The 18,207-nt window shown below is 56.4% G+C and overlaps 9 protein-coding genes across 9 annotated transcripts in view; 4 read left to right on the top strand and 5 right to left on the bottom strand.

Annotated features, from left to right (window-relative positions):
- Positions 1-1,995: 1,995 nt before the first annotated feature.
- On the bottom strand, positions 1,996-3,365 carry CHGG_05995 (uncharacterized protein; the record flags this gene model as incomplete). The annotated part of the gene is made up of 4 exons (XM_001222089.1): positions 1,996-2,116; positions 2,174-2,630; positions 2,695-3,081; positions 3,155-3,365. 4 exons carry the CDS (start codon positions 3,363-3,365, stop codon positions 1,996-1,998), a joined length of 1,176 nt encoding a protein of 391 aa, XP_001222090.1.
- Positions 3,366-3,976: 611 nt separating this feature from the next.
- On the bottom strand, positions 3,977-5,487 carry CHGG_05994 (uncharacterized protein; the record flags this gene model as incomplete). The annotated part of the gene is made up of 3 exons (XM_001222088.1): positions 3,977-4,630; positions 4,691-5,277; positions 5,457-5,487. The coding sequence occupies 3 exons, from the start codon at positions 5,485-5,487 to the stop codon at positions 3,977-3,979; spliced, it is 1,272 nt and encodes a 423-aa protein (XP_001222089.1).
- Positions 5,488-6,018: 531 nt separating this feature from the next.
- On the top strand, positions 6,019-6,953 carry CHGG_05993 (uncharacterized protein; the record flags this gene model as incomplete). The annotated part of the gene is made up of 3 exons (XM_001222087.1): positions 6,019-6,362; positions 6,424-6,623; positions 6,697-6,953. The coding sequence occupies 3 exons, from the start codon at positions 6,019-6,021 to the stop codon at positions 6,951-6,953; spliced, it is 801 nt and encodes a 266-aa protein (XP_001222088.1).
- A 338-nt stretch (positions 6,954-7,291) lies between these two features.
- On the bottom strand, positions 7,292-8,354 carry CHGG_05992 (uncharacterized protein; the record flags this gene model as incomplete). The annotated part of the gene is made up of 3 exons (XM_001222086.1): positions 7,292-7,796; positions 7,912-8,182; positions 8,246-8,354. 3 exons carry the CDS (start codon positions 8,352-8,354, stop codon positions 7,292-7,294), a joined length of 885 nt encoding a protein of 294 aa, XP_001222087.1.
- Positions 8,355-9,484: 1,130 nt separating this feature from the next.
- CHGG_05991 (uncharacterized protein) lies at positions 9,485-10,765 on the top strand (the record flags this gene model as incomplete). The annotated part of the gene is made up of 2 exons (XM_001222085.1): positions 9,485-10,211; positions 10,317-10,765. 2 exons carry the CDS (start codon positions 9,485-9,487, stop codon positions 10,763-10,765), a joined length of 1,176 nt encoding a protein of 391 aa, XP_001222086.1.
- Positions 10,766-12,015: 1,250 nt separating this feature from the next.
- Positions 12,016-13,789, top strand: CHGG_05990 (glutamine synthetase; the record flags this gene model as incomplete). The annotated part of the gene is made up of 9 exons (XM_001222084.1): positions 12,016-12,018; positions 12,114-12,149; positions 12,209-12,258; positions 12,357-12,393; positions 12,474-12,790; positions 12,912-13,053; positions 13,181-13,217; positions 13,279-13,699; positions 13,771-13,789. The coding sequence occupies 9 exons, from the start codon at positions 12,016-12,018 to the stop codon at positions 13,787-13,789; spliced, it is 1,062 nt and encodes a 353-aa protein (XP_001222085.1).
- Positions 13,790-14,611: 822 nt separating this feature from the next.
- CHGG_05989 (uncharacterized protein) lies at positions 14,612-15,520 on the bottom strand (the record flags this gene model as incomplete). Its single annotated transcript, XM_001222083.1, has 1 exon — positions 14,612-15,520. The coding sequence occupies one exon, from the start codon at positions 15,518-15,520 to the stop codon at positions 14,612-14,614; it is 909 nt and encodes a 302-aa protein (XP_001222084.1).
- Positions 15,521-15,920: 400 nt separating this feature from the next.
- On the bottom strand, positions 15,921-16,596 carry CHGG_05988 (uncharacterized protein; the record flags this gene model as incomplete). The annotated part of the gene is made up of 2 exons (XM_001222082.1): positions 15,921-16,154; positions 16,528-16,596. 2 exons carry the CDS (start codon positions 16,594-16,596, stop codon positions 15,921-15,923), a joined length of 303 nt encoding a protein of 100 aa, XP_001222083.1.
- Positions 16,597-16,935: 339 nt separating this feature from the next.
- CHGG_05987 (uncharacterized protein) overlaps positions 16,936-18,207 on the top strand; it is a gene marked incomplete at both ends in the record, with an annotated part of 2,799 nt that continues 1,527 nt past the window's right edge. Inside the window, 2 exons of the mRNA XM_001222081.1 lie at positions 16,936-17,076; positions 17,129-17,848. Of these exons, the coding sequence (XP_001222082.1) occupies positions 16,936-17,076; positions 17,129-17,848 (861 nt within the window). The remainder of the gene's footprint in view (positions 17,077-17,128; positions 17,849-18,207) is intronic.

Genomic DNA, 18,207 nt, shown 5'->3' with positions numbered 1-18,207 from the left:
TCGGCGTAAAGCACCTGCATATCGATGCACCACGCAATATGCACTTAATTGTCTTCTCTTTGGTTCAAAGCCGAACCTGACAAGAGGACCACCGCCGCAGGGGACCCACGACTGTGTTGTGTTGGCTATGTTTTGGGTGCAAACCCCTCCTTTTCTCATCCTCCAAGCTTTGCCAAAGTTGAAAACAGCATCGCGACCCAGCCATCCGGTCGTTTGTTTACATGCTGCGCAGTCTTCAAGACATGCATAGGATCATCGCGCCGCCCGTGTCTCACACACCACCTTGGCCAAATGGCCCTCATTCCATTACACCGGCTGCGTCCGAGTTAGACAATGCCAGACTCAGAAAGCCAGAGGGTCGTTCATCTGGAATTCCGCCTTATCAACGCATGGCGTAGCCATACTAACTCAGGTAGTTACTTGTTAAGGTATCTATGCTCCTATGCAACCACTTTCTTCTCCCCAACAACTTGATCTGGGGAGCTCCGCCGTTGCAGCCAGTCATGGCGGATTCCACGCTTCCCATTGGCAGCGATCCGGCACTTCTTTGCTGCCCCCCAACGACAGTGCATCACGGAGGCGGGCGATCAACGTGTCTGGATTCTGGCCATTGTGGGAGGGGGCTGCCCGCTTGTCCTTCCCGCGCCAAGCTGCCTGTCGTGTATCTCAAATCGTCCTCACCGCCATCCGGCCATCTCGCGTCGCTGATGAGCGATGCCCTTCGCTGATGAATCCGGAAGATGCTCGCAACCATTGACCTGACCGGGCTTGGCAGGCGGAGCCAGGGTCTCTGGGCAACGGTAGTGGGGAGCTTCGTATCCCGGTGGACCAGAACAGAACGCGCCCTTCGGTCTGCTGTGTAGGTATTCACCGAGAGGTAATCAAGTTTGAACAAATGTTGCTTGGGTTTTCCGGTTTTCTGGCTGCATCGCCCCGTTGTCCCACCGGCAACCTTCTCTTGCCGGGACGACCAGCAAGGATCTCGATAGATCTGAACTTGCCCCTGACTTACACCGCGCAGCCAGAACAGTCCAGCCCACTCACCCATGATGACGTTTTCGCTTAACTAGTGTATGTAGTTAGTCGGCGGGCGCACGACAGCTGTGTGATCCCGTAACAGGACCGGATATTCCAGACTACGGGCGGCTGGCGGGCTGAACCGCACCGCCGAAGCGGCTGTTGCACGGAGATCCCTCTTCGCTTTTCCGATGTTGTTCCTGATTTTCTGGGTCCCCAACGCCACGAGCCACGCCAGGCTCGGGCACCGAGTTTGTTAGAGCCCACTTTTTGCGGCTGTGAAGCAACCAAAAGGAAAAGGGGGCCTAGCCACCTTCCCTTGGCGCCTATTCTTAGCAACCCGCGCGGCGCCCCACGAAAGGCCAATTGCCGAGGACGACGTTGAACACGAGCACAGAGATTTGAGAAGTTGAACATTGCCAAGTTTGACGTTGGAACGGAACTATCAGACGGCTTCGACATCGCCATCCAATAGCTCGCCAATTAATAGATTATTAGCACATCACAATAACTCGCCGCAATCCTGTCAGCAACACGCCCCTTCGAAAGCTCGAAGTGGTTCTGCATGCAGCTGGAAAAGGTATCAATGCTCGAGAGTGCGAGTTCTCGGATTGGCATATGCGGGGGAGCCTCACGAAGCGCTCACTAAATAATAGTCTTATATGGGCGTCCTCCCGGCCGAACCGGCGGGATGCTGCCGCATAGCCTCACAGTATTCCTACAACGCGGGGAACGAAGTAATGTATGGCATGGGGGCAATGGTGGGCTGAGCACGTGTGAAATTCCGCCGAGGCACAGACCACATCCGGCCACCAAGACTCATTTCGCTCGGAGGTCCATCGGATCGGATACTGTTACAATATTACACGCTGATCAGATGTATCCATGGAGTGTGTCCTTCCACATGTGGCGTCGCCCATGCATGTAGGATTTCCCACGATCCTCGACCTTCGTTCGTCTCTTGCGCCGGCATGCCCCTTACAGCTTCTGATATTCCAGTTTCCCCTCCAGCTTCTTCGCCTCGACCAGCTTGCGCACCGCCTTGTTGAAGTCGTCCTGGTTGATGGCGTCTCTGTCATCTTTGATGGCGAATAGGCCGCTAAAAAAAAGGGTTAGCACGACGGGAGGTTTGTTGTGCCCAAGGATCCCCACTTACGCCTCAGTTACCACGTTCCGCAAATCCGCACCGTTTAGCCCGTCGCTCATCTTGACGACACTCTCAAAGTCGATTTCGCCGTCCTTGGACACGCCGGCGGCGTGAATCTTAAGAATCTCCAATCTGCCGACCTCATTGGGCAGGGGGATCTCGATTTTGCGGTCAAGACGACCGGCGCGGAGCAGCGCCGGGTCGAGCGTATCGGGCCGGTTGGTCGCCATGATGATCTTGGTTTTTCCCAGGTAATCGAAGCCGTCTAGTTGGTTGAGCAGCTCCATGAGCGTGCGCTGGATTTCGCGATCCGCGCTCGTGCCCTCACTGAACCGCCGCCCGCCGATGGCGTCGATCTCGTCCATGAAGATGATGCACGGCTCGTGCTCTTTTGCGTAGCCGAACATTTCGCGGATCAGGCGCGCGGACTCGCCGATGTACTTGTCGACGATGGCCGAGGAGACGACTGGCAGGGATCATGTTAGTGGTTTTGTCTTGGTTGTGGGTTGGTGGGGGAGGGGTAAACGCACCCTTCAAGAAGTTGGTTTCGAGGCTGCTCGCCACCGCCCTCGCGAGCAGCGTCTTGCCAGTGCCGGGGGGTCCGTAGAGGAGCACGCCCTTGGGCGGCTTGATGCCGACCCGCAGGAACAGCTCCGGGTTCTTGAGCGGTAGTTCGATCACCTCCCTCAGCTCGCGGATCTGGTCGTTGAGCCCACCGATACCCGCAAAGCTGACCTGCCCTGGGTCCTCTAGAGACATATTGTAGACGAGGGGATCGACCTCGCGAGGGAGCATGCGCATGATGGTGAGTGTCGTCATGTCGAGCGCCACCCGTGTCCCCTGCTTCATCTTCGCCCTGTCCACCTTAGACCGGCACCCAACGACATAACGTGGCCCAGAGGAAGCCTTTACAATGACTGTAATGTGAGGTTCGACGTTAGCATTTGCGCCAGCGAGAGCGGTGATCCCCGACGGCCGGGGGCAACGTACATCGCTCCTCGTCCAGCTGCTTCAGCACTTCGCCGATAATTTGACCAACACTTTGTAACGCCTTGATGTTGTCTTCTGTCTGATCAAACTCATTTTGCAGGCCCTTGATATCCAGCCGGAGGTTCTTGAGCTTGGTCTCCCACTCCCGCGACTCGATCAACTTCTTCTTGAACGAGGCGAGGGCTTGCTCGCGCTCCGGGTCTGACGCCATGGTTGAGGGCTGTGGTCCGTCGTGGATTTCGGCGTTGATGCGATCTGGTACGACGTGATGCTGGTATCTTCGGCGATATGGAATCAGTGTACGTCGGCGGGGCTTGTGGTGGATGAAGTCGGTCGTGGGAAGTGTTCGTCGTGGTGGTTGGTTGGGTTGCGGCTGGCCCCGGTTCCGCTGCACGCAAGGCGATTTGGAGCTTACCCAAGCTTCTGTTGCCTTGCCAGAGTGGGTCTGTTTGCACTCCCTTGGCGGGCTGCTTGTGCCTCGATTTTGGGGCCGATGATTGCTTAAAGTGGACCCCCGATGCGATGCGCTGCACTATCACATCACCTGGATGGAAACTTCGCTCCAAGAACGACTAAGGTAGGAAAGGTCCTTCAAACTTGATCAATAAATCAAGCATTTTCTTATTTAGTGAAGCGATCGACGACGACGACGACGGCACGCACGCATGCGCGCACGCGACGGCAATCGAAACCCTGAATAACATCAAAAGAACAGGAGAACCGGGTCTTCAAACGAACTTCGACTCTAAAACTCGAATTACTCAACCACACCGGAGACTAACACATCCCAGTTCGCAGCCCTGGAAGTAACTACCTCACTACCTACATGAACGCATAGCCGCGGTTTTTGAGGTCTTTCAAAATTTCCCTACACCAACTCAGTTCGTCCCTGCTCCGATCCACCCCTGCTTCGAAGGCCTCGTGCGCTGTGTGGAGGGGCATTGGCACGGATTGTGGACCAAATAGCTTCATCCGGTCCTGCATCAAATACTCGATGCTTTGGCAAATCATGACTGACAGTCGCTTAACTTCCTCGAAGTATGCCATCTCGGTTCCTTGGTTAGAGTTGGGGTGGGCGCGGGAAGTTCGAAGCTCGTCAATGTTCCTCAGGCAAATAACCTTAAAGGCCCAGAAGTGCGTCAAGGCATTCGCCACGGTGATGTTTCGGAACCATATGCTCGATCTTTCAGCATCCTCTGATGGCCGGATCCAGAACATAGGGGAAGATTCCGGTGCCGAAGAGCAGAAACCATCGGCCCAGGCGTCCAATCGGTCCAGAGCAGCCTCGAAGGCCGGTAATGTTTCCTCGGCAGCACCGTCGCCCTCTGCATCTATTCGTTCGAGGATCGATGGTATGGCGGCTGCCTCGCTCATCAGCGACTGTACTGGAGAAGGGGGCGTTTCTCGAAACGGTATGGATTTCCAGTCCTCTCTTGCAAGGAATGACGACTTTTTTGAGGAGAACGCTAGCACCATCTACTTGGTAGTCAGCCAGATTTCACGCGATATTCCCCGGTTCAAGAGCCGAGGTCTTACCAACACTGGCCTTGCCCCCACAAAGAGTCTGTGGGGAATTCCAGATCCATAAAACTCGGGCCGGGATAGCTGCATCAGGTCGGCGAGACCCTGGAGATGAGCGGCCCAACTCCCTAGGGAGGTCGCGTGAAAGAACTCCGCTAGGAGCAAGCACATTACGGCCGCCGCAATCGCAACCGGGAAATCGCTGTACGGAGACCGGAGCGCATGATTGACCGAAATGAGGGCATGGTTGTATGCTTCGAGGCCCTCCGATATTGCGAAACTCCGCTTTGGGCCTCTGCTCAAGATGGATATTGCAAAGGCTCTTATGGCTGAGGCTAGAGCCTCGTCCCTGCCGCTGCCAATAATGTCTGGAAGTATCTCTACCCACGATCCGCAGATCCTGGGAGATGGTTCGACGCTGCTCTCGGGTGGGAAGGTATCGGCCTCGGGCACGTAGTTGTCAATGATGGTCAGGACTAAGTCACTTAGTGAGGGCGTCGTCGGAAGAGGTACTGGCTTCACTATCTGGGCGGATGGGACTTGCTTCCGCTGTGTATGAAGCATGCCTCTGGCGCGTCGCGATATTGCACCTCGAACCCCGACTTTCGGGTCATTGTGAGGGGGGTGGGAGACAAAAACCCAGTCAGCCGGATACCCAGGGCACTTCCGGTCACGAAAGAGGCACTGTGAGCATGCCGGGTTCTTCCCGTCACACTGTACGAGTTAGCCGGGTCGTGGTTGAGAAGACACGGCAGCTCCGGAGATACAATGGTGTACTTACACTGATCTTCCCAGTCCTGCACGCTTGGCATGTTGTCCTCTGCTTTATCTTCATGGCTGAATGGTATGGTAGCTTGAGTCCCGGCTTCTACCCCATTCGCGGTTCTAGTAGGCTTCCGGCAGATTCTTAGCAGCACTTGGCGGCTTTTGTTTCCGCAACGGGAGTGAGACGATGCTCTATATGCAGAGTCAAGAGTCTAGTCCCCGCCCCTGTGTGACGACCCAGATGGCTACACTAACCTAATTTGGATACAAAACCCGCCAAGCATTATCACAGGGGCAACTTACACCACTCGGAACCGGGATCAACCATCGCCACGACTTTAACATGACCCGGCTGCTCTCGGAGTTTCGATATGTTCAGCTTTCTGACGTGATCATGATATGGCTTACAAAGAAGAATAGAGGTCTATGTACGTGGGGTAGTTGATAAGTATATAGGTCGTTAACTTCACCTTCAATATCCTGCTCATGTCCGTTCTCAAGCAGTCTCAACTGGGCATCCCTTTTATACCTACCTGCATTACCTATCATACTCTCCGTCAACCTAAGTTTCCGTCACCATGGCTTCCAACGTCAAGTTCAACGCGCCCCTGGCCGTCACTCACATTGGAACAGCTACAGCCATCATTCACGTTGATGGCATCAACCTCTTGACAGACCCCGTCTTCTCGCCCGCCGGTACCGAATGGGACGTTGGCGTCGTGGTGCTCAAGATCTCCGATACCCCTGCAAAGGGGTTGACCAGACTCCCGCACATCGATGCCGTCCTACTCAGCCACGAGGATCACCCAGACAACCTGGACGAGCCGGGGCGCGCGACGCTTGACGGAAGGCACGTGTTCACTACCCCTGACGGCGCGAAGAAGCTGGCGCCGAGGCCAGATGTGAGGGCTATCCAGCCTTGGTAAGTATCTCCGCCCATCCCTCCAACCGAGGCGCTGGGGCAATAACTAACATCACCGCAGGGAAACCCTTCCTCTTGACATAGGCGGCAAGCGCTTCGAGATTACCAGCACGCCCTGCGAGCACCTCCCCGGCGGCGAGGTCACGGGCTTCATCATCTCGGCCCCGTCCTTCGGCACCACCGACGGCAAACCCAACGCCATCTACTTCTCGGGCGACACCATCTATCTACCGGAGCTAGCCAAGATGAAGAAGCGCTTCCGTAAGTCTGCTCCACGGTCCACTTCTCATCTCACAGAGAACCGCGGCTTTGCCGACCTGCTAACCAACCCCAGATATCTCGGTCGCTCTTCTCAACATCGGCAAGGCCACGGTCCCGCTGCCCACCGGCCCGCTGGCGATTACCATGGATGGTGCCGACGCGGCGAAGCTGTTCAAGGAGCTCGAGGCCGACGTGCTCGTGCCGATGCACTTTGAGTCGTGGGGTCATTTCGCCGAGAAGCGGGAGGAGCTCGCGGCGTCGCTGGAGAAGGAGGGGGTGATGGACAAGGTGCTGTGGTTGGAACCTGGGGTGAAGATGACGCTTGTTTGAGGCAGCGAGGGGTGGATCTTAAGTCCGGGGGAAGTGCCGTGGTTTTTGGGGTGGTTCGAGGGCCAAGATGACGATGAGTATCAGATCATCCTGGAAGCCTCACCTCAAGACTCGTACCAAGAGCAATTGACCGCTGTCCATACAGTGCTTGTCTTAGAATAGGAGAAATGCGATTGTGGTATCTACCAGCCATCTACCAATCTCCCTCAACAAGCCCCTTCTAATGGTACAATGCAGATCTCCAACCATCAACTCCATTTCATCCAGTTCCCCCCTACTTATACCCAACCCAAGCCGTCAGACAACCATCTCACATCACAAAATCACTTTTGCGTCTCTCATTCTCCATCCACAACCACTTCCACATTCTTCGGCGGCACAACTTCTTCAACGCCCGACATCCCCTTCTCCCTCAACCCCTCCGCCTCCGCCACCACCCCCGTAAAAGGGCACACCCCTGGCGCCACACCATCTCCTTGCTTCCCCTCCCCACCAACAGGGCAAGCAGAACTGCCCCCACTACCATCAACACACCCCTCCTCCTCCCTCACGAGCACCCTCTTCCCCCTCAGATACCCCTCCCGATCCAACAACGCGGCCGCATAATCCACGCCGTCCGTAAACTCCTCCCCGTCCACCACATACCACTTGGCAAACAGGTCGTTCTGGATCCAGATGACCTTGCCGAGGGCCTTGACCACGGCGATCTTGCGGGTCAGCGCCAGCCGCGGGTGCGACAGGATGGCCTCGCTGAGCACGTCCTGGATCACGGCCAGCGTCGCGCTGATGTGGATGTATTCGATGTGTAGCGGGTGGGTGCGGCCGAGGCCGGTGTGCATCATGCTGGAGTAGGCCCCGGTTAGAAGGTTGTTTGGTGGGTGGGAGGGTGTGGGAGGGTAGTGTGGAGCTGAGATTGAAGAAGGAAGAAAAGGGTGGGGAGGGGGATGGGGTGGCTTACCCGACTTTGTCGAGGTATTCCCAGAATTCCATTTGGGACGGGTCAGAGCAGAGTTTTTTGAGGTAGGCGCGTAGAAAGGACTTGCGGTGCAGGATCTGCGGGCTCATCTCGTCTAGATTCGAGTCCATGGGTCCCTCGAAGGCGGTGCTCCGCGTCTGGAAGGCACGGGCTGTGATGTCATACTGGAGAAGCTTGCGGTAGACGATGTTGACTACGGCGGGGATAAGGGCCTGGATGTACTTGGCGCCTGACCGGAGAGATTCGATGTCACCTGTGAGAGGTGTTAATGGGGAGAGGGAAAGGGGGGTGGTTCGGGGATGGGAAGGGGGCTTACTGGTACCAAAGTCAAGGAAGGAATGAAGGTAGTGAATGCGGGCCTCAAGGTTGGTGTATAGCGCCTTGCGGTCAATATGCTGCATTGGCAGGGTCCTTGGTGCCGACATTGCCGGTGATGTGTGATGTTTATGTCTTCAGGGGTAGAAGTGGAGCCTCAGGGAGCCACGGAGAGTGAATGAAATGTCTTGAGACAGTCTTGAACTTTGATTATGAGAAATATAAGAGAGAGGAATACATGGCTTTTTAAAGAACATTTGAATACACAGGTTTTCCGAATGAAACTTTGGTAATGGTGTGACTATGACACATTGGCTGGGTGGTCTGATCCGAGGAAATATCGAACGATTCTAAGTTCCATTCTTGACATTTGATTGGAAAGACTCGGACAGGTCAACCGGATCAGGAAACGAAACAACATACGACTCCCGAGCGAATTTCGCTCTTTAGGCCGGATTCTCCCGTCAGTAACCCGAAACTACAAGTTGCGGTGGTATTGTCAGTCAAATGACTCGAATTTGCAGGTTCCGCTTGTTGTCTCCCGCGATGCCTACCTAAGATAGGTACCCTGCTCGACTGGAACTAGCTAACATGGTCAGCCTATATGTGTTTACCTAATAAGAGCACTGATCACACTGGTAGCAGATAGGGGGGCTTTTGTAGTTGGAGTTTTGTAAAGTACGTGCATCTAGGTTTAGCTACTCGCCGCCTGCATGTGGTCTAACACGAGTTTGTTTAATTACGTCGTACGCCGCTATTGCCGGGAAGAAGATCAGAAAAGGTGTAGTGAAAGTATCTACCTTAGGCTACCTAGTTACCGACAAAGGTAGGACGTGCAGTTCTGCGATCATGGCTTTAGATTGGCATATGGCATCCACCGCATGCCTGTCTCGGGAAATTGAAGTTGGTGTCTAGGTAGTTGCTAAATGAAGAAGCCGTCATCTGCAGACTCCAGTTTGCCGACCAGCATTGGCAGGACGTTAGCTCTTACCTCAGAGTGAATGTAAATGCACATGCATTTCGAACCGGCCGTGTGCCTGCACTTGCCAGTAGTCTGCCGGAGAATACCGCTTCTGCTCGTAACCTCCATCTCTAGCAGAAACTTTCTTGCTTTCCATCCACCACAAGATATTGAAACCCTTTTTGAATAGCACCTCCAGCACGAGCATCATCTCCTACCTATTTCCCCATGCCAGGAACCAAGAGCCTACACGCAGTGCCCTCCCCGCTGCCCCCCATCATGGCGCGCCCAGCTCCCCGCGCCCTCCCAGACAAACTCATCCTCGTAACCAACGGCACACACCCCCTCCAACTCCAAATCATCAAACAGCTCCTCCAAAGCGGCAGCCGCGTGCGCACCACGGTACCCTCCTCCGACCCCTCCGAATGGCTCGACAAGCTCTTCGCGCGCTTCGCGCACGCCAACGCCTTCCAGCGCGTCAAGACCAGCCCGCACTTCCCCAACCACCCCTCCACCTACCAGCTCGCCGTTCGCGGCGTCCACGCCATCGTGCACGACGCCACGCCCCCGGCCCTGGCCCCGGGCCCCGGCACCAAAACCCCCCTCACGGAAGCCTGGGCCGCCACCTCGCGCGGCGTGCTGGCCCTGCTGGAGGCGGCGGCGCGCGAGCCGTCAGTCGAGGCGCTCACGTACACGAGCTCGCTGATGGGGGAGACGGCGGCGGCGGCGGCGGCGGTGCCGTTCGCTGGCGGGGAGGAGGGGGAGGTGGTGGGGGGGCCGGAGGCCGTGCGCAGCTCGTGCTTGGTGAAGGGGGAGGAGACGCTGTGGGAGTGGGTGCGCGACAAGAAGCCGCGCTTCAGGGTGAATGTGGTCAGTCCGGCGAATGTGATCGGGTACCATTTGGCGTCGCTGTATACGCAGGATTGGATGAATTGGGTGTGGACGATGTATTGGAATGGGGGGCGTGCGCCGTTGGAGATTCAGGGTGCTGGTGCGACGCAGGCTCGTAAGTCGATTCCCCTGGGGGTCTCATTCTTCCCCGTCTACCCCCCCTTTCCGCCCCACGGCTCGGCGGGGTTTGGTTAAATTGATGCTAAGAAGGGATCAACAGATTGGTACGTCGATGTCGAGGACGTGGCCCTGCTGCACATCGCATCGATCTTCGACGAGAAGATCCGTGGCGAGCGTCTCCAGGCGTGGGGTTGGTACCGGGACCGGAACGATGTCATTGACATCATGCGGGACCACACGATTCTGGAAGGCAGGAGGATGTTAGGCAAGGATTTTGATTTCCAGAAGGCGTGGGAGGAGGCGGCCAAACTCTACCCCATCATCGATGACGACGGGCCTCCTTGTGAGCAGATCTACCCCAACAGCACCAGGGCGTTGGCGATATTTGCCGACGGCAGGTGGAAGGGATATGGACGCTGGAAGGAATTCGAGCGGACAATTCGCCAAAGTCTGGCTTTTTTCGATGTTAATTGGCAATGGCCGGAGCAGGTCGAAGGGGGCGGAGGGTTTCAGGCCAACGGCATCCCAACCCGCCTTCTTCTGAATTAATGTAGCCCAGATTGATGGGGGTCACCGCGCCATGGCCTGCGTTGACGGTTGAATCAGGTGAGCATTGCCGCGTGGGTGTGAGCTGTCGAATGGGAGGTGTGGTGAGGTACATGTAGAGACAGGAGCAAGCAGATACGACCGGCCTTGTTTGGGGCGTATCCGATAGGGGTGGCAGAGATCAGGCCATCGCAATGATCGCATGTGTTCCCCAAAAGAGACAGATGTTGTTCTCGTGACCACCTTGGCGAGGGTTGCCCTGTTTGAATTGTTAGCGGATGTGCTAGTTTAGCAGTTGTAGACGCTATTAGAACTAAAAGCGTGGGATGATTCTTTCTTCTTCGGAGTTCGCCAACAATGCCCATGTCTTGGTCAACTAACAAATATCCATTTCATATGTACTACTCATCGCTTTACTCAATATGTCGCGCATTGCCATGCCGCCCACGCTTTTTGCCCACTCCTACCGCTTGGCGGACTTCCCCCAGATAAGAGCACTGCCGACTTGCCAGGGCCCTTTTGAGAGGGATGCAGTCTCGTGACACCCGCTGACTGTGCCGAGATCTTTTTTTCCAGCTGTTCGGGTTCAACAGACACCGTGCGAGAGTCAGAGAGACTGTGGAGATGGGGGGGAGGCAGTGAGTCCAGGCTCCCGAGATCCGTCTCTTCTTGTCCAATGACGTCGCGGGAGTTGTAAGAATATCTGAGATGCAACCAATAGGATGACGGCGATAACATGTCTTTCCCAGTGGCAAGGGGGAATGCAGGACCCATGCCCACCGAGATTCCCCCCTTATCTCGGGATGTTCCAAGGTGGCTTGGTGAAGGAGCGGTCGGGCACAGCACAGCAACCTTTCACCGCAAGAAAGACCTGCCGAGCTGCCTTCCAGGCGCATGCGTGGAGGCGGTCTTTTCTTGTCGGGCGGCATGGGCGTCTGTCTGTCTGGCGTGTTCGTCCCAACATTCCCAACATGGAAGGGGAAAGATAAGCCCAGATCGTTTATCATGCCTGCTGCGGGAGGGGAGGAGCGCACATGCCAACGTCAGTTGTTATCGCGTGCATCTTTAAAGACCCACGATTCCCGCTTCCGGTGCCGTTTCGAGTTTGGAATGTTCATGTTCATGTTGTATTCGTACACCTCGTCGCCTTTGACTCATTGACTCGCCTATTTCCCTAAGTTCATTCTTGGGGTTACTCTACTCACCCTACCTTCGTTTGTTATTATCATTTTGGAGAGAGTTGAATCGGAACCATGGTACGGCACCCGGCCACCCAGACGGACCAGACCCAACCGCGTCGCTCGATCTTTATCCAGATGGTGATGACGTGCAACTGACAGAGCTCCAACAGGCAACCTCCCCGCCTCTCGTCTCCCAAGCTGGGACTGTAAGAAACTCTACCCAGCCTTGGGAAAAATAACTGTTGACTCACACCCTCAGCTTCAGAAATATTTCTCGCTCGACCAGAAGGGTACCATTATTGCCGAGTACATATGGTAAGCTTGGTCCCTCGATATCAGGCGCGAGAAAAAGACGCAACGCACGATCCAGCGCATCTGGAAAGGACACCACCAAAAGCTAACACCACTCCCAGGATCGACGCAGAGGGCGGCACCCGGTCCAAGTCGAGGGTACGCGACGCCATGCCATCCCATACCACCCCCATTCCCCAAACCCCAAACCCAACTAACACCCCCCACCCACGCACCAGACCCTCCCGGAAAAAGCCACCCCCTACAAACCAGACGAGCTCCCCATCTGGAACTTCGACGGCTCCTCGACCGGCCAAGCGCCCGGCGACAACTCGGACGTGTACCTGCGGCCGGTGGCCGTGTACCCGGACCCACTGCGGCTGGGCGCCAACATCCTGGTGCTGGCCGAGTGCTGGGACGCCGACGGCACCCCCAACAAGTACAACCACCGCCACGAGACGGCCAAGCTCATGGAGGCCCACGCGCAACACGAGCCGTGGTTTGGCCTGGAGCAGGAGTACACCCTGTTGGATATGAATGGGTGGCCGTTTGGTTGGTGCGTATTTGTTTTGTTTGTTTGTTTGTTTGCTTGTTGTTGATGGTGATGGGTGTGGGCGTGGGGCTGCGGATGATGATGCTGGTGGTGGTGGCTAACGGAGTGTGTGGTGCATGGTTAGGCCCCAGAATGGGTTCCCGGCGCCTCAGGGCCCGTACTACTGCGGCGTTGGCGCGGGCAAGGTCGTTCAGCGTGATATCGTCGAGGCGCATTACCGCGCGTGTCTGTATGCTGGGATCAAGGTCTCCGGGACCAATGCTGAGGTTGGTTGCTCAGGCGAACTGTTGATTGGGATGCTTGCTAACTTGCCTAGGTGATGCGTATGTTGATCCGAGCCGTCACTGCGGTTTCTCTGACCTTGGAGAGTACTGACATCCTGTAGCCGCTCAGTGGGAGTTCCAGGTCGGCCCATGTGTCGGCATCGAGAGTAAGCCACAGCCCCTTCCTTGCCCACACACCCTTCTCACAACACCTTCTAACCTTCCCAGTGGGCGACCAACTCTGGCTCGCCCGGTTCCTGCTGCACCGCATCGCCGAGGACTTTGGCGTCAAGGTCTCGCTGCACCCGAAGCCGATCCCCGGGGACTGGAACGGCGCAGGCCTGCACAGCAACTTCTCGACCAGGGAGATGCGCGAGGAGGGCGGCATGAAGCACATCGAGGCGGCCATCGCCAAGCTGGGCACGCGCCACACGGAGCACATCGCCGTCTACGGCGCCGACAACGAGAAGCGCCTCACCGGCCGCCACGAGACGGGCTCCATCGACCAGTTCACGTACGGGGTCGCCAACCGCGGCGCCTCCATCCGCATCCCCCGCGAGTGCGCCGCTAAGGGATGCGGCTACTTTGAGGACCGCCGCCCGGCGTCCAACGCCTGCCCGTATCAGATCACGGGCATCATCATGGAGACGTGAGTGCCTAACTACTTGCTTACCTGCCGATGGTGGTCAGGTGTGTATGGGCTTGACTGACTGTGGATAGGATCTTTGGGCCCGTTTGAGAGTAATAGGTAGATGGGTATGGAGTTACATTGGTATTGGGATTGCTTTGGCCGTGAGCGGCTATTGGGTTTAGAGGAAGTGGAGTGTTTGGTGTTGGTATTGTTGGTATTTCTGGTATGGAGCGGTTGGGAAGGAGAAGGATGTTGGCTGAGGAGCGGAAGGTAGAGCTATTCGTTGGTATCAATGCCAGGAATCATTTGCCCGCCCTGAAGCGGCCTAGACTGTACACGGCATAAATACGGTATTATGTCATGTCTGGAGTGGTTCGTTCGCCGGAGCCAAACTTGCCGTTAAATAGAACTAATAGCCATGGGCTGCTCATAAGGACATATGGTGGATCCGTTCAAGGTCACACACCACTAGGCGTCGTGCGGTGTATCCTCCTTTTAATAGGCGGCTAGGTCATTTACCGGTTTTGTTCCTGCTGCCGGCGGACTTAGTTCTTTAGCTTACCACGATATAACTAGGTCTCCCAGAGCACACCTCCGGCCAAGCCGTTTTATGCTAACACACCGTCAGGAGAGCGATCGTTAGGGTGATGGCAACGAGGTGAAGCCGTCTTTCTCCCTAGCACGAGGTATCACGAAGATGATGACACACCAGCACCCCCCTCCTCTCGTGTGGTATACACCCCCGTCGAAACATCATGATACCCCAACTTACCCACCCTCAACGCCAGCTCACTCCCCCACCACTCCCCCCTCCGCACCCTCTCAACAACCCTCTCAAACGTATACTCCGGCCGCCACCCCAACTCCCGCACCGCCCTCCTCGAATCATACACCCGATCCACCCGCCCCAAAAAACTCCACCCCCTCCCCTCAAACACCTCCCCCACCCCGGGCACCGCCCTCCTCAACACCCCCTCCGCATCCCCGCCATTCAACCCCCGCAACACCTCCTCCCCGCTCCCAAACGTGCGTCGTGCGCGGCGTCGACAATATTAGCCGCCCCTCAAACGCACCCCGTCTCGGGCCGCCCTCTGCCGCCGCGTTCCGCCCCCTTCTGGCATCGCGGCACACGCACGCCGAGATCCACGTCACGCCGATGTCCACCCGCCGGTACGCCAAGCTCCCAGCACCTTGAGGTTGTCGTCCGCCACCGGGTGACGGCCGCGCGCCGGGGTGGAGTCGTCGTCGTCTTCGGGGAAGAAGCGGCTCGGTGCGGAGGATGATGGTGGGGAGAGAGGTTTGGAGGTGCAGGAGGTGGCAGAGGTCTTCGGCGGCGGTTTTGCTGGTGCCGTAGATGTTTTTGGGGGTGGGGGTGGAAGTGGTTTCGGTGATCCAGCTGGCGGGAGCGTTGGGGAGGGGGGTGAGGGCGGTGCCGAAGGTGGAGGTGGTGGAGATGAAGATGAAGGATTGGACGGTGCGTTCTGAGGGGAAGGGCTGGGTTTGGGTTTGGGTTTGGGTTTGGGTTTGGGGGGTGGTGGTGGTGGCGGCTTCGAGGAGGGCGAGGGTGCCAGCGATGTTGGTCTGGATGAAGTCGTTTTTGGTGTGGGAGTCGACGTGTGGTTTGTGCAGGGTGGCGGCGTGGATGACGTGGGCGGGCTGGTGGGTGGTGAAGACGGAGGCGAGGAAGGCCGTGTCGGTGATGGACCCGACGTGCGTGGTCGTTGGACCGGCCTTGATGTCGATGCCGATCGGGGTGTAGCCGAGCTCGGGTAGGGCGAGCATCAAGGCTGTGCCGAGGTGGCCGGCTGAGCCGGTAACGAGGACGGTTGGTTTGGACATGGTGGTGAGTTGGATGGAAAAGAATTGTTGTTAAAGGTTGGAATGGCGTGGTGGATGAAGGTCTCGTTTTATATGCAAGTTGTGAGTCACGCCGACAAGATACATGTAGTGCGTGTGGGGATCTTGGGGTAAACATCACAACCCAGCCGGTGGATAGGAGATTTCGACACTTCTTGGCCTTCCTTTCCTGGTTTCCGATACATAACATAGGCTACTCAAATCTCCCATCAAACGATGCCCTAGTCATAGCCCGGCCATAATAGGACAGCATAACAAGCGCCAGTAACAACCAAAGCGGTTATTGTTAATTTCACCAAACGGTCGCCCCCGCGTGTAGTTCCTCACCATACAAGTCTAGAAGCTCATTTGACCACCCGGTAAGGCCTAGTTGAGATGCCTCTCAGGCCTCATCCTGCGCAATCATGGCCCTAGCAATCGCTCGGCCCTCTTCGCGGTCGTCCTCGTCGTAGATGCTTAGCCCATACGCGGCGAGGAACTTGAATTCGCCGTCCCAGTGGCGCTTGAGCCATTCTTTTTCTTTGGCTGTGTAGGCCGGCGATGGCATCGTTGCGAATATTTGGTCGTCGGCCTTTATGTCGTTGATGGGAAAACGGTGCCGGGTCACACTGGGAGTCTGAGATTGAATTATTAGCAGGTGTACCTGAGCACAGTGAGAATGCCCGGGCCTTGGAAGACCTTGATAATTATCACAAGTGACGTCTACACGGTTAAGGCTTGTGGTGAAGGAGGTAGTGGTTGGCTGACTGGCTGACTCTTGCCACTTGTGTACCGATTTGCGGTGGTTTGTTAAGAGGAGAAAAAGGAGAGCCGATAGCGATGCGGAGGATGGTGGGGGTCGTTACATGCCCGACAATTGGAAGGGAAAGGTTACCGGGTACCTTGCATGTGGTTTAATCCTGTCCGGAGGACAATATTACGCTCAAACTTTCCAAAATTACTAACTACCTTAGTTAACTATGTGAAATTGATAAGAAGTCTGGGTCTACCTTATCGGTAACCGCGGATTGGACAGCTACATCTGCCCCTCTTCCGCTCGCGCACATGCCATCGCACATGCTTTCGCGGTTTCTCGCGGCTCCCACTCCGCGCAACTGTATTTTGGTAGGGGGCTTGTACGAGTTAGAGGCAACCCGATTTGATCCGGAAGTAGTTAGCGTGCGAAGGCCCTATAAGCCCAGTGGCTCCGGGCGAAATAAATTCCATCCATCCAACTGTATTTTGCCACCGCGTTGAATGAATCCTCTTTTGCGCCCACCAACTTCTTTCCTTCCACCCCAACAACAAGCGTTGCACCGGATTCATCGAATTACCAAGCCGTGCATGTGGCTATCCTCTTCGTTGCCATCTTTTTCGTGGTATAGTTCTTCCCGTTATGGCCGGGCTTTACGTTTTCCATGGCGGATGTCGCAGAGGCTGCCCGCAAGCAGTGCCACAGTTGCGGTCTTAAGAAGGCTATCGACCAGTTTTACGCACTTCGCGGGCCTCGCCGGATCGTCGCCGACTGCTTGGATTGCCGTAACCGCAAGAGGAGAGAGGTGCGTTCCTGGTTGCGATTGTCGCTTTCACGTTACTAAGGCTCTTCGATAGGACACCACGTCAACGTCCAGAATTTCGGCTGCAAGTGCGATCGCCCGCGGGCAAAGTTTAGCCCTTGGTCCTGCCCCTCCCCCACGGCAGAACCTCACGCACGGCGTTCTCGCCGAGCGCTATCATGAAGGCGGCCGTGTCGCTACGGATACACTTGAAATGGCTGCTGCTCGCACTGAGGTTTCGGCCATCCAGCGACGCCATCGCTTCGAGCGTCGCCACGGCGAAGGACCCTCCCAGACACCCGATATGAGTGATTTGCTTCGGCAGCAACAGCCTGCCGATAAAGCGAGCACTCTCCCACCCTCTGCCCCGCCACAAGTCCTCCAAGACCCCGGTTCCGACCTCCCACCATCTGCGCAGCCGAGAAAGCCTGAGGGACAAGGTGCCCAGGACGAAGAGATGGAAGCTGTCGATCATAACCAGCGATCTGTTCCACCGCGGCTCCCTCGCATTGGCCATATGCTCCCCCGACGACGGCCACCACCCTCCCCCTCCTCGCCTGCTCGCGGCCGTTCCCGTGGACGCCCGCGTCTTGCACGAAACCCGGTCGGCCGGCCCCGTCGGCAACCCTTTCCTGAAGAACGCACGCCTCGCAAATTCGACAAACCTTCTTCCCGGTTTACAGGTGACGACCAGGAGTCGCCCCTCAATGAAGAAGACCTTGCCATCAAGAGGGAATTCGACGAGGCACTTGCCGCTGAGGAGATGCGATATTGCGTGCGTTGCAAAGAGCGGTGGTTTGACGTGGTGCCAAGGGTAGACGGGGTTTGCAAGCGCTGCCATGATAAGGATGATAAGAAGCGACGGGATGAGCCTTTCTTCTATTCTGCTGAGAATAAGTTGGAGATATTCCATAGAGAAGAAACAGGTGTTTCAACAACAGATGAGATATGACCCTGACATTGGAATTGTTGTCCGAAGGACAGGATATTGTCGCTTCGTCCCCCCTTCTATTCAACCCTAACCCGATTGTCCTCCGGAGAGGGACAGGAAAATTGCCAGGAGCGGGAGAGAGGAAGGAAGCGCCCCGTAGCGGAGCGAAGGGTCGCGCGACTGACGAACGAAGCGACGCCAGA

This window comes from Chaetomium globosum, genomic scaffold (assembly GCF_000143365.1).
Source record: "Chaetomium globosum CBS 148.51 scaffold_3 genomic scaffold, whole genome shotgun sequence".
Taxonomy (NCBI): Eukaryota; Fungi; Ascomycota; class Sordariomycetes; order Sordariales; family Chaetomiaceae; genus Chaetomium; species Chaetomium globosum.
The sequence above is the reverse complement of the archived record's forward strand: the minus strand, read 5'-3'. Positions and strand labels throughout refer to the sequence as shown.